Here is a 14,862-nt window from a genome sequence, read left to right on the forward strand (position 1 = left end):
CATCTTCATCTGCCGATACAAGCACTGTTTTGAACGAAATAATAATAATTTGGAGGGTTGGAGTATCATGCCTATGGCTTGGGCCGGAGCTTAAAATCTAAGCCCATTTCTAAATTTAATTGGGTTGAATTTCATAAAATAAGCCATCAGCCCAGCACCAGTTCGGGGCCACCTTTACGTAAGCAATTTTGTAATATACAAAATATTTTAATATCCTTATATACTTTTTATGTTCTTGCTCTAACCGACATACATCTAAGAAAGCAAACGGACTGCCTTTTTAGCTTGTTGATCATATTTCGCGTCTAAGCGTGAGTGTTGCTTAGGTGGATCAGGTTGGTATTATAGTTTTTGTTTTGTATTAGACTTGGGATAGGCTCAAGATTAAGATTATATTGAATAATGTGAGCCGGGCTTGGACAGAGATGGCTCTGGCCCTAACCACTTTGGTGGATTGAGGTTAGTGGATCCTTAGACTTACATTCATGCTGTCCATCTGCCTAGCCAGATCATTTTAGGATATGAGCTTTAAAATAAAGTGGACCACACCATAGGAAATAGTGGCAATTGACCATTAAAAACTTTTACGGGACTACAAAAGTTTTGGATCAAGCTGATATTTGTGTGGTGTTTTCATGGAAGTCTCTATGACCTTATCAACAGGGTTGGATGGAAAATAAACATTTTAGTGGCTCGCAAGATATTTTTAATGGTGGCCGTTTAATCACCACTGTTTCCGTGGTCTACTTAAGATTTGGATCTGCTGTATTTTTTGGCCTAAAATCATCTGAAAAACCAATGGATACAATACACCTGCAGTCAGAAATCCACTGACCAGACTGGGATCCACCGAATCTGCTGTAAAATCCACTCTGTCCACCGACCACTGCACATATAAAGTAGATATAAAGCAGGAAGTCGCTTGGGTGGATCCCTTGACTGTGAATCCAAAAATGAACCAGATTTAAATCTAAGGTGGACCACACCACTGGAAACCATGGTGATTGAATACCCACCATTAAAATCTTCTCGAGGGGCCGCGGAATGTTTATTTGCCATCCAACCTGTTGATAAGGTAACAAAGACCTTCCACAAAAATGACCCCAATTCATTAGTCACCATGACTTACAGCGGGCTACATTGCAGGGAATTACAAGTTTGGAAGAGATGCAACATTCTATCCAAATATAATTTCAAGGAATTCAACTTACTTGTCTGTGGCAGAGAAATGGCAGCAGCACCCACTGACAGAGATCAAGACTGCATATTTCAACGATGGCGGATGCCTAGAACAAAGTTACAACAGAAATAAATTGAGCAATCCCAACCATCGATTTGGATGACATCAATGATGACCTCTGTGAAACAATCAGAACTGACATTTCTCACCACCAGATATCAATAAAGAGGGGAAAGAAGAAGAAGAAGAAGAAAAGCCACATAAGCATATAAGGTCATGAATTTTGGCACTACTTAAGTGTGTGTGTGTGTGTGTGTGTGTGTGTGCAGATTTCATTGTGCGGAAAGCAGGTCAGTCTCCAGCAGAAGTGATTTTCTGGACGGGTATGCTTCAAGAGATGGATTTTCCAACGTAAATGTTTCAACTCAAACGACAAAATGTTGTATAACAGATGAATGAAACGTTTGTACATAATCCGGATGTTATTTTGTTAAACATGGGTTTAGTATAAAAATGGGAGCATTGCTAAGTGCAAATGCATGTACTACAAAGCTCATGTACATGCCACAAGTGCCAGCATGGCAACTAGGTGCAAGATCCAATCGATCCATCAGGTTGGTTCAACCTTCTACTTGTTTTCCAAAAAAAAATCAGGCCCCAAATATTGGAAAGGTGGGAATGGGTAGAAAAACTTCAAGCAAGTTTTTCAGAGCAGTACATTTGTATTCAAACTGTGGCCCACCAGAGCAGTGGATCAACCTGATTCTTGAGATAGGGCATCAATATAGTGGTTCCTTTCTGATGAATGGATTGGATCTATGACCTATCATGGCATGCTGGCATATCTGTGTCATGTGCATGAGCTTCGTTGCACATGTGTGAGTGGTTAGCAAAGCTCTAAAAATGGTAGTGAATTTGAGACATTATTCTGAGCTATTCTCCGCAGTTGCTTTTCTGTAAGCCTGTAACCTTTCCTTCAACTTCTTGCTCTCTTCAAAGTTTGCTTTTCGCTTCAAAGCTTTCTGTTACAGAAGAAGGGAATCAAAAGCTGAAGTTCTGAATGAGGTCCTTGAAAGTTACAAATGAAGGAAACAAAGCCCAGAAAGTTTGAAACTTCCTCTCGGAAACAATGGTCTAGTTTTATCTTGAGATCTGTACACTCGCCAAAGAACTTGGCAACAGGATGGTCTGTGTGACACTTCTGGAACAGTTCAATAATCTGCAAAAGAGCCATCAAGTGGTAAAAATCACTGCTTACTTGCCTTAAATCTTCGTTGAGAATAATTATTTTTTTTTCTTTTAAGATGATTATACAATAGTTTAAAACTCTCTGACTCAACTCTAAACTCGGTTGAGTCAACTGAACTCGACTAGATTTTGAGCTGAGTATCTTAGAAACTCGGTCAAGAATCGTGAATTGTCAAGTCAGCTCAATAACTAGATTGATATGACTTGGCGATGGCATAACTCGAAAGTGAAGTCAAACCCCCCCCCCCCGGCGCAAAGAATCTCTCCTGCACCGCTCTAGCAATGGAGTAATGAATAAAAATGTGATCAACTGACTCCACATTTTACCTACACAACATGCAGATATTAGGGATCACCATTAATGCAAGGGCATTTTCACACCGGACTCAAGTGGGGTTGGTTGTAGGATGCAGGGGCACACTCGGGGTGGGCAGCCCGTGTGAGGTGGTACCCATGTGATGTGGGGCCCACGAGGGGGGTTCGGCCAAGGTCTTAACTCATGCGATGTAAGGTCTGGGCTATGAGATAAAGAGATTGATTCGCCATACTCTATCAGTTCGAGCCTTTAGAGCAAGTGGTTAATTGTCCTACATCAAAGTGGTATCAAAGCGGGAGGTCTCGTGTTTGAGACTCCTCACCAGGAGTGATTAACGCATGGTCATTTTCACACCGGGCTCGAGTGGGGTTGCCTGTGAGATGCAGGGGCACACTCGGGGTGGGCGGCTTGTGTGAGGCGGGTGGCTCGTGTGAAGCGGTACCCATGTGATGTGGGGCCCACGAGAGGGGTTTGGTCAAGGTCCTAACCCATGCAATGTAGGGCCTAGGCTATGAGATAAAGGGATTGATTCGCCATGGTCTATCAATTCGAGCTTTTAGAGCAAGTGATTAATTGTCCTGCATCAACCATCCTCTTCTTTTGAAGATTGTCAATTGTAAGCACTTCGTTTCTTCCCACCAACCAAGCAAAAAGCTGTAACACTTTCCAAAGAATGACCTATGTATCAATCTATAGAACGAGTGAATTGAAAATTGGCCCTGGATCGAGATCGTGCTTCCCATTCTCACATAGCACAAGAAAGGAGGGGGAAGCCTGTAAGAGGGGTGGAATTGGGGTGACAGCCAACTGCATTCTCTTGAAAAATACAGCTAGCCCTTATAGTGGTGAACCCATACTACTAGAACTATGCCGTTGTTATGTAAGGCGCACCTCTGTTTGTTACCCCTATGAAGGAGTTGCTCAAGTTGTTCAAGTTTCTCTGACATGAAAGGGTCCCAAACCACTATTTCACCAAAAAGTGAGAAATATCAAGCAATAGGAATATTTGCTTTGGTAATAATCTTGCTAACCTCGGAAACTCTTCTTTTAAGTGTCATCTCTTCAATCCAAAAATCCTCCCAAAAAGTGAACCCTCTTTCCCTCTCTTAATGAGAACCTGATCACCTCTTTAAACTTAATCACCAACCTAGCAACCGGCTTACATAACACTGAAGCTCAATACAAGGATGAGTCTTTTGTCCACCATCCCCCTCCTTAACACTATATTTCCAGGCTATCACCTGTTTCTATAAACTACCTTCTCATGTGCCAAATCTTCTTAGCCGCTTGCCTAGCAACAAAAAATTCATAAATTCTAGCTTCCTAATACTTGCTCCCCTTTCCTTATATGGCATACACATCTCTTCCCACTTCGACAAGCGAAACTTTTATTTCTATTCTGCACCTTGCCACAAAAAAAAAAAAGTCTTAACCTTTCCAATTTGTCCAAAATAGCTTTTGAACAGCTAAAAACAGACAAAGTAAAGCGGTAGGTTCGGCATAGCAGCTTTTATTAGCATTAATCCCTCCAATGAAAGGTGATAACTCTTCTACCTTGATAATTTGCTTTCTACGTTTTCAATTACTTTATCCCAAATATGCTCTGCAAGTATGCTACGCACAAAGGAAGGCCAAGATACGAGGAAGGAAAAGATCTAGCACAACACCCAAATACCTTTGCTAACCTCGCCACCTCCTCCTTAAGAAATAAGGACCCCCAGCATCTCACTTTTTAATTTGTTTCCCTTCATGCCCATCATCCCTTTGAAGCATTTAACAATCTTGTTCAAGTTATCCACCTTTTCACTTCTACATAGCAAAATAAGATGGTAACATTGAGAAATTGGAGGTGAGAAATATAAAAATCTACGTTATCCACCCTAAACTCGCTAATATGGTCCACAGAAAAACCTGTATCGAACATCTTACTAAAACACTTCTACTGCCACCACAAAAGAAGGGGGGGAGAGGGTCCCCTTACTAGAAACCTTGACAAAAAACAAAGAAAGAAAGAAACCTTTGGGAGACCTGTTGACTAATATAGAGAACTTGGCTGACTGATTATACTCTTAAATTTACTTCCTCCATTTTTGCCCATAACCCAAGCATCCTAGCAAATAATCGAGAAAATCCCAATCTACGCAAATCATATGCTTTCTCAATATTGAGCTTGCAAATAATGCCATTCTAACCTTTTCTAACGCGAGTTGATACATTCATGAGCAAGTAAGGCACCATCCAAGAGTAGTTTTCTGGACACAAATGCACCTTGGATTTTAGATATACCACTTGCTTAACCACTCAAAATCTAGATTATAGGATTTTAGCTAAAATTTTGTAAGGACCACTGATAAGGCTAATAGGCCAAAAACCGCTAAGACATTTAGCATATTCTTTTTTCATAATACTTGCTATACAAGATGCCGGCAATGCAACCAATCGCCCTTCACCAACATTTTTTTGTAGGGAACAAATTTATTAATAAACCGCAACAAAAAGGTGGGAAAGAATACAAACAAAAAGAAAAACGTATAAACCCAAGAGGGCTACACGAGCATCTAAATCCTTAAACCCGGACGCCCATTCGGTAACTCATGAGACGGCTTTACTAAAAATCTGACCATACGTTCTGGACTTGTTCTTAAAACAACGCCTATTCCTTTCACCCCACATTGCCAAAAGAGTAGTCATGGCTGCTAAACACCACACCACTTGACCTTCTTTGCCTACTCCACCTTCATGCCAAGAGGCCAAAAAGGAGGAGATGGAACTCGGCATAACCCAACTAAGATTTAAAGATGAAAAAAAAACAAGCTTCCATATTCTCCTCGGAAAGGAATAGTGAAGGAATAAGATCTATCATCTTGGCATCTTTCTTACACATAATGCAAATGTTCGAAAGCACCATACCTCTCTTGTGACAGTTATCCACTGTAAGAACCCTATTTCTACCTACTAACCAAACAAAAGCCGCCACCTATGGAGGTGTTGTATACTTGAGGAAAGCTTTGCATAGGACCTGACGGAAAATTTACCTAACCCGTAATATTTCCAAACCACCGTATCATTCTCTGATTCCGCAACTGAAATTGGGTTCAGCCTTTCCAGAAGGCTAATGAGCGAATCCACTTCCTCATCAAAGAGGCCTCTATGGCATGGAGGTGCCCCCACAATCCCACCCTTTGTTCTTGAAAAGGAGCTTGCAATAGAAATATCCTTATTTGAGGTTAAAAGAGCTAAGTTCGGAAAAACTTCTTTGAACAAGCAATCCCCAAGCCATAGGTCCTCCCAAAATCAAATGCGAGAGCCTTCCCCCACAAAAAAGGAGACACCTTTCAATTTTGAGGCAACTGAACTCACCTCTTTCCATAACTCCGATGCTTTGTATCTCGAAGATTCCTTAATCCACCATCCCCCTAGGCTGGTGTTGTATTTCCTAGCCAAGGTTCCTGCCACAAACACTTGTCTCCGCAACAAAGTGCCACAACCATTTCCCTAATAATGCATTGTTCATGCACTCCAAAACCCACAAGTCTCTCCCCCGGGCTTGCAAACATCCTCCAACCTCAAAAGGTGGAATTTTTTCGAGGCCTCTTTACCCCTGCATTGGAAAGCATGCTTTAGCTTTTCTAACTTATCGATCACCGATTTGGGACATTTAAATAAAGACATGGAGTAAATGGGCATATTTGAGAAGTAAGTTTTAATTATAGTAAATCGACCACCGAAAGATAGGTGTCGACTTTTCCAAGAGGATACCTTCTTCTCAATTCTTTCGATCACAGTATCCCACAAGTGCCTCGTCGGTTTGCCAATACCTAATGGAAGACCAAGGTATGATGATGGAAAGGAGCCCACTAACCGCCCTTCCGCCCCCGACAAATGCACTCCAAGCATTTCACATTTCAACTTGTCTTTAAGCCTAACACCGCTTCAAAGCAAGCAACAATTTTCCGTAGATTGTCAACCATTACATCATCCGCTTTGCAAAATAAAAAGGTGTCATTCACAAACTATAGGTGAGTAATGCAGGGGCCAAAACTAGCCAATTTAAAACCCAGGTTTAAACCCACTTCCTAGCCTTTCAGCAAGATCTTTCCAAGGGCTTCAACAACCACCACAAACAAGAATAGGGAGAGCGGATCACCTTGATGAATGATCCTTTAGGGAAGCCATTACAAAGATTGAAAAGGTGGCAGAACCCACACATTCTATGACCCACTCTCTCCATTTCCAGCCACACCCAAAATGACCCAACATATAGTCCAGAAAGCCCCAATTAACATGATCATAAGGCTTCTCGATGTCAAGCTTGCAAACTACCCCGGCTTCTCCTTCTTTAAGTTTAGAATTGATGCATTCCTGTGCAAGCAAAGCACAATCCCGAATCTGACGCCCTGCCACAAACACACTTTGATTATCCGAGATTAGATTGAAGAACCTTCTGAAACCTAGAGGCAAGAATTTTATATGGGCTCCCTAATAGGCTTATAGACCTAAAATCTTTCAAATTTTCTGCACATTATATTTTGGGAATAATCGCTATAAAAGACGCCCCAAACTCCTAGGACAATCTCCCTTCACCAACTACCAGAAAACCTGAAAGAATGCCATGGAAAAACCATCCCATACAGCCCTTGCATTGCAGACCCCTCAATTCTCTTTCTAGATTGATTTGATTGTGAGCATGAGTGCTCAGGTAAGAGTAGAGTTTGATTTCCTAGCAGTCTTTTTAAGTTGTTGTTACAAGCAGACTGTAAACTGTCCTTTTGTGATAAAATGCAAAATTATGATGCTGAGGCGATTACTGATTTGCTCAAGATGATAAAGCCTTTCGCCAGTGAACCACAAGCTTCAAGACGGTTCCTCTTTGGCAATTTATATACTAATATTGTTAAATATTCATCACCAGCTCAAGATTTCATCATTTATGGTTATAATACCAAGCGGAATCAACTTAAGACTTGCTCAAGTCTTCAAGTTGACCCGACTGGACCGTTACTATGAATGAGAGCTAAAGAAATCAATGTGGATGAATTCCCAAAAGAAGAGCTGGCTAGCAACCTCTTTTGTTCATTGGCAATGCCATTTTCCTCTTGATTTGAACAGGAAAAAGAAGAACAATCTCATGAAAACAGATTAGGGTGAGATAATCACATGCATAGGCCAAATTGATTCAAAGTAATGGTAAAATGAGCAGAAATGAAAAGAAAAACTGGGAGAAGCTGAACATACTTCAGCGCACATCGGGTGCCTATGCAGCGTCAGAGGAGGATGCATTTCACACACGACACTGCAAAAACATAAGAACTAGTTAGTCTTAACTCCTTTTGTATCGATACAAGGATACTGAAAAACAAAAGCTTCACACTAGAAGCCTCCTCTAACACCACAAAATGGGCTGCCAAAAGCTGCCACCACCATGAAAACTCACATGCAACTTAGGATTCCACTACAAGGGCGTGTTTGGACACACAGAATCCATGCGGAAATAGAAATGATTTCCACTGACAGGATGGTTGTACTGTTCTGATTTGTGGATTCCACATAGTAATCATTGCTCTCAACCTTGGTTAGAATTCTTCGGCACAAGAAACAAGGTGGTGGTTGTCTAATGAATTTGAGGAGTGCCCTTGCTACCCAAACAGGCATCCCATGTTGGGAATCCTATTGTCTACAGTGACCATGGAAATTATCATTGAGTAATCAATCACGTTATCCATGGAATCCAAACGGAACCACCCCAACCCCCCTCTCCAATTAGCATTCAGCTTTCTTGATTTGCTTGGCAAAATTTGGCAACCAGCTACCACCTAACATCAACTCTCCATCTTTACTTGGACTTGGGACCGGATGGCCCGTCAGTACCAAGTAGTGTATGTTGAAGCTATTGAAAATTCAAAATAAACTAAGAAGAGAGATGGTAACTTTTAACTGTAAAAGAACCCCTTGTCGCCATATTGATTCTACAAAGAACGAGAATTGGTTGCCTGCAGGCAATGCTACCACAACTTGTGGTACTATCATTCTTTCCAACATGCCACTTGCGTTGGAAAACAGTACCATGAAAAAGATAGGTGCTGCTATGAATAGAGGTGGGCATCGAGTCGAGTCGGACCGAATTGGGTCCAACTCGACTCAACCAATTTTTCAAGAACCTGACCCGAACTCGATCCGATCTGGGACCGAGTCCAACAGGGCTGACTCGATCCGATCCTTGCTGGCCTGACCCGAACCGAGTCCGACTCGGTCTAGGAAACCGAATCGAGTCAGATCGAGTTGAGTATACGGAGAGAGGAAGATTTTGTAAAGGTCATCTCGCAGAAAGAAACCACTGAGAGTTCTCTGGCCCAAATGTGTTTGCCTCTCTTATTACACCAAAGAGGTGGTCAAAGAATCAGGTTAATGGTTAGCCACAAACCTTGTCTGGTCATTAAGGCTACTTTTGTAATACAGTCAACTAGGTTTAGGTAGGGCAAAAGTTCAAGGGCGATTACGAACCATATCGAGGAGACAATTGATCTATATTAATGTGCATTTCTCACACACTCATTAAGCCACGAACCCTGAACCCTAAAACCCTAAAGCCCTAAAAATCTAGAACCTCCCATACAGAGCAAATTGGGCCCCCACCATGATGCATGCATTTTATCCACACTGGCCATTCATGTTACAAGCTCATTCCAAGGTATGAGCCAAAAATTGAGGCAGATACAACAGTCAAATGGACCACACCACAAGAAGCAATGGGACAACGATGCCCACCATTGAAACCTTCATAGGGCCCACCGTGGATGGTTATTTGCCATCCAACCTGTTCCTAAAGTCACATAAAATTGGATGAAGGGAAACATAAAATCAAGTTGATCCAAAACTTGTGGTCCACAAGAAGTTTTCAGTGGTGGGCATTCATCCTCATTGTTTCCTGTGGTGTGGTCCACTTGAGCTTTAATTAATGTGGCATGCGCGTAAGTACACACACGTTTACAGCCCTGTCTATCACACCAGTACACAATAATGTGGCATGCATGTACAAATATCCAAGCAATCATTCAGTCCAACCACACTAAGTAGATTACCTAGGCTGAAATCTAGCAAGTCTACTTAGCTTGGAAAAAACATATTTTATTCATCCATTAGCTCCAAGCAAAATATAACATTCCACACGCTAGTGTCTCTATATATGATTATATTCAATGCAATCCTTCATGTTGACCCCTTTATGGATGTAAATGAGGAAGAGTCATGGAAACAAAGAGGCATGAGTTGCCTCGCCAATCCACATATCTTCCCAAATCCACACTCAACGCGATTCATAAAACAATCCTGCTCCTCAAAAGTTACACCTTGCTTAACAACAAACAGCTTGGAAAAACATATTCTATCTGTCCATCAGATTCCTGAAATTCATATTCCATGCAACCCTTCACCTCGACTCCTTCATGGATGTAAGTGGCCTAGAGACATGGAAACAGAGAGGAAAGAGTTGCCTTGCCAATCCAAGAACTTCCCAAATCCACACATCATCCAACCTTACCTTGAAAAGGATCCAGTGGAATATAAAAATTGCCCATCAACTAGGTCAGACTGTCAAGACCGGAACCTAAAAAGAACCTATGCTGGTTGGCTCAGCCCATGTACGGGCACTAGGAACCCACCCGAACCCAATCCATTAACCATATCAACAAAGTTATCTAAGAGGATTGTTAGGCATGCGCGTGGATGAGGCATGCCATCTATTAAGGCATTGCTTGTGTAGAGCAATGGAATATAGAAGCTGTCAAGGTCAGACTGTCAAGATATTCTCACCAAAAGATCAGGCTGATGGGCTCACCAGGTGGGTCCAATTCAATCTTTTGTTCAAGTAGTCAACTGACCTGCGAACCCAAAACAAGACTACCCTTAAAAGTTCAGTCTCATCAAATATTGACAAGAGATAATTATTAAGTGGGTTTTTTGCATTTTAGCTTTCATTGTTTTTCATTGGGCTATGTTTCTTTTGATTTCCCTTTTCTTTTCTTTTTTTTAATCTCCTTTAATCCATTTGGTTCATCATCATCTACGCCTAATATTTGGGTTCAGCTACATGAATCTTGTTCTATTCAGGGTCAGCTACAAGAATCCTATTCCGCCATTCCATTCTATCGAGAAACATATCCTTGGTTAAACCCTCATCAATATATTCTTACTACTTCCCCGTGTCATTTTGGGCCTACCCCTTGTCCTTTTATAACCTTCAATTTGAATCAACATTGCCATACACAGACCCGCACAGACCCATAGTTGCACCTGCATGACTGAGCTCACATATGTCCTGATCCACTAAAACACGATATGCGGCACCCACTGTGATGTTTGCATGCCAATCAATCAGTCCGTGTCAGACCCCACATGTTCTCATTGGAGCTCAAAAATCCGGCCAATCCAGAACTAAGGTGGGCCAAAAAAGGTCAAATCATTCCTAGAAACTCTAAAATAATGTGGTGTGGCACATCTGAATTTTGGTCATCCTGGTTTTTGGGCACCAAGGAGAACATGAGGAGTCGCATGTGATGGACGATTTGTATCTTGGGAGAGGCAGCGCTTAGAGTAGGCACGGATGATGGCGTTCCATGAGTGTCGTGCGTGTTGAATGCTGCCACAGCAATCATACATTCAAGGAAACAATTTTAAAAAAAAAAAAAAAGACGTAGTCTTCCCAAAACCCTCCGATTACACCAACACCAAACCCTAGAAAAACTAAAATTCCTACCAAAAGAAATCAAATCACTCGAAAAACCCTATATTTCGAACCAAAACCCTACACAAATACAAATTTCCACAAATAACTCCAATTCAACCAAATCAAACCCTGTCACATATTTTCTAGAAATCAGAGGCGAATCGCACACCTTCCGATGCGAAATCTGAGAAACAAAAACCTCTGAAACGAGCAGCCGATAGAAACGGAATCTCGCCCGAAATGGCGAACGGGTTTTAGGTTTCTTGAATCCAAAAATGAGAGCGAGAGAGGGAAATGGAATTCGAAAGAGGGTTTTAGAAATCCCTCTTCGAAAATGACATTTGAATTCAAATCCGCACAACGCGTGTTTTGTATCGTTTAAATAATATCATTTGTTATCATCTGTTACGTTTAACGGACCACCTAATAGTTGTCCATGATTTTATTATATGGTAAATTTATCAATATTAACAATCTACAAGTGTAACCACTATTTGGATAGTCTGGATTGCCACAAGTGATACGAACAAATCACCACCATTTTACATTATATCCACAACTACCAACTAACACTTAAGTTTCCATTACGGATGGGTTTGGCCAGTGATGCTGGTCGGTGCTCTGTGGGCCCCACCATGATGTATGTGTTTTATCCATGCCGTCCATTAATTTTTACATATCATTTTAGGGCTTGATCCCAAAAATGATGCAGATCTAAATCTCAATTTAACCACACCACGGGAAAATAATATTGATTGAATGTCCAGCAATAAAAACCTCCAAGGACCCACCGTAATGTTTATTTGACATTGAACCTGTTCACGATCAGTCCTTGATGAAGGGGAAAATTAAATACCAGCTTGATCTAGAATTCCAGTAGCCCCGATGGGTTATCATGGGAATGAGTTTCATGATTTCATCCCTACTGCTTCTCGTGTAGTCCATGCTTAGATCTGCCTTATTTTGGGCTCGTGCCTTAAAATTGCCTGTCATAATGGATGGCGTATATAAAACAAAATTGCCGATGTGGGCCCCAACAACCTCATACAGGATAGCTTATCTTTAGCCAGGTCGGAGTGATTGGAATAGTAGGGTTTGAGCGGTTTTGATTCATATATCTTATTTCACTGTATTGTGTTGTTTGAGTGAATTTGATTCATTTGTTCTATTGAGTTTATTATCATACTTTTGTTGTTTGAATAAAATAGATGCATTGTTTAGTCTATTTTGCTTTTGATAGATGTCAATGTTCTATTTTAACTTTTCATTTAACTGTTATTATACTTTTTGATTAGTCTGCATTCATGGGTTATATGTGCGGAATGATATCATTCTGATGTGTGATTGATATAGGTTCATGAATTACCAATGTCACAATGACCGAAACCGTTAATCACTCAACTCGCTTCTAGTAATGTAAATTATTTATAGGAATCGTCACATTTTCGGTAATCAAACCATTTGTAAGATGGGTTAACCTTTTAAAATGCTTGAGCCATTTGAAGGGATCTAATTGAGTTGACTCTTCGAGGGTTGTTTGGAGCGATCTAAATTATTCATATTGCTATCTAGGGGTATACATGAACCGAGTTAGCTCGCTCAACTCGACTCGAAAAAGCTCGATTTGACTCAATTCAAAGTTGGGTTCAAGCCGAGTCGAGCTGATTTTTTGAGCTCAAAAAAATTTGCTCGAGCTTAACTCGGATCATACTAGTTCGGTGACTCAGTTACTTTGATATTGATGTTGCTCACCAAGTGTTCGATGAAATGACTTAACAAAGTGTCGGCTAGTGGTAAGGAAGGTGTGTATATGAAACAAATATAATTTTTCTTGATTTTGATGTTGCCTACAAGGTGTTTGATGAAATACTTGTAAACAGCTGTCATTGTTTTACATACAGTGAGAAATTAAAAGTGCACAACATGTGTTTGTGAAAATGCCGCAGAGGCTCGAACTCGGTTCGAACTGGCTCGAGCCGCTGGCCGAACCGAGCCAAGTCGAGTTCGAGTTGGGGTCAGCTAGTGGCCGAGCCAAGTCGATCTAAAGCCAGCTCGACTCGGTTCGACTCAATGTACACCCCTATCGTTATCTCTTTTTAAGTGGCATGAACCCTTTAATATAATTTGAGTCATTTTAGTGATTCACACCCTTTGTATTATTAAGGCCATTTTCAATGATCCAAATTCATTAATATGTAAACTAGAAACCCCAAACCCCAAACCCTAAACCCCAGACCCCAGACCCTAAACAATAAATTGTATATACACATCATGGTGGGCCCTGGAAAATTTCAATGGTGGGATCCACCTCTCAACTCTCTCTTGTTATGGCCCACCTGAATCAGGAATCTAGTTGGCTTTTGAGCCGGCCTTAGGTCTGAATCGCGGGCAGAGTGGATTTTGGAAACACATCATGGTAGGAGCCACACCATGCACCCCTTTGCTCAAATGGAGGTAAGCCCCCAGAAGTTTTGTAAAAGTAGGTGTTCGATCCCCATTTTCTTATGGTGTGGTTCACGTAGCTTTTGATATGCTTCAGTTTTAGGCTCATGGCCCAGAATGAGCTGGCAAAACATATGGATGGATGGCGTGGATAAAACACATATATCATGGTGGGCCTCATAGAGTACTGCCACCATAGAAGGACGTCCTCCATGGCCTTCAATATCTGTAATGTTCATCAATGAGGATACCTAGAAATGGCATTAGACGGTCATTGAACAAGGTTTGAGAATTGCATCGCAGGCCATTCATCAGACGGGATTTGTGTGAAAGCAGATTGATCAAGAAACAACTGATTAAAAACATTAGGTAGATTGAAGGAAAGATGATTGACACACACATACTAGAGATTTGGACAGGAAAGGGGTAGCTTGTAGGGTAGCTTGTGGGATGCGGGGACACAGTATGAGGCGGGTGGCTCATGTGAGATGGTACTCATGTGATGTGGGGCCCACGAGGAGGGTTCAGCCGAGGTCCTAACCCATGCGATGTGGGGCCTGAGCTATGAGATGAATTGATTAATTCGCCATGCTCTATCAATTTGAGCTTTTAGAACAAATGGTTAATTGTCCTGCATCAAAGTGGTATCGGAGCGGCGATTTGGAGCCTAGGCTATGAGATAAATGGATTAATTCGTCATGCTCTATCAATTCGAGCTTTTAAAGCATATGGTTAATTGTCCTACATCACTCCTTAGCCTCACAATCCCCCGGATGAAGCCTATATCTGGAAGCAATGATTTTTCTTCATAAGTTCCCTTCCTCTGTGCCAAAACGCCATAACCATTTTCCAAGAAGAGCGCAGTTCATATTGAAAAGGTTTCTTAGACTAGCCCCTCCTTCATTAATAGGCTTCCTGGTGGTTAGCGCTTTGTGGGCCCTACCACGATGTATG

At 41.4% G+C, this 14,862-nt stretch overlaps 1 protein-coding gene across 1 annotated transcript; it reads right to left on the reverse strand.

The window, feature by feature from the left end:
• Positions 1 to 1,634: 1,634 nt before the first annotated feature.
• Positions 1,635 to 11,785, reverse strand: LOC131257660 (uncharacterized). Its single transcript, XM_058258435.1, has 4 exons — positions 11,636 to 11,785; positions 7,980 to 8,037; positions 2,295 to 2,399; positions 1,635 to 2,202 (listed from the first exon to the last, which is right to left on the reverse strand). The coding sequence occupies exons 2-4, from the start codon at positions 8,022 to 8,024 to the stop codon at positions 2,104 to 2,106; spliced, it is 249 nt and encodes an 82-aa protein (XP_058114418.1). The 5' UTR covers positions 8,025 to 8,037; positions 11,636 to 11,785; the 3' UTR covers positions 1,635 to 2,103.
• Positions 11,786 to 14,862: the final 3,077 nt, after the last annotated feature.

The sequence above is a fragment of the Magnolia sinica genome, chromosome 10 (assembly GCF_029962835.1).
Source record: "Magnolia sinica isolate HGM2019 chromosome 10, MsV1, whole genome shotgun sequence".
NCBI classification, from domain to species: domain Eukaryota; kingdom Viridiplantae; phylum Streptophyta; class Magnoliopsida; order Magnoliales; family Magnoliaceae; genus Magnolia; species Magnolia sinica.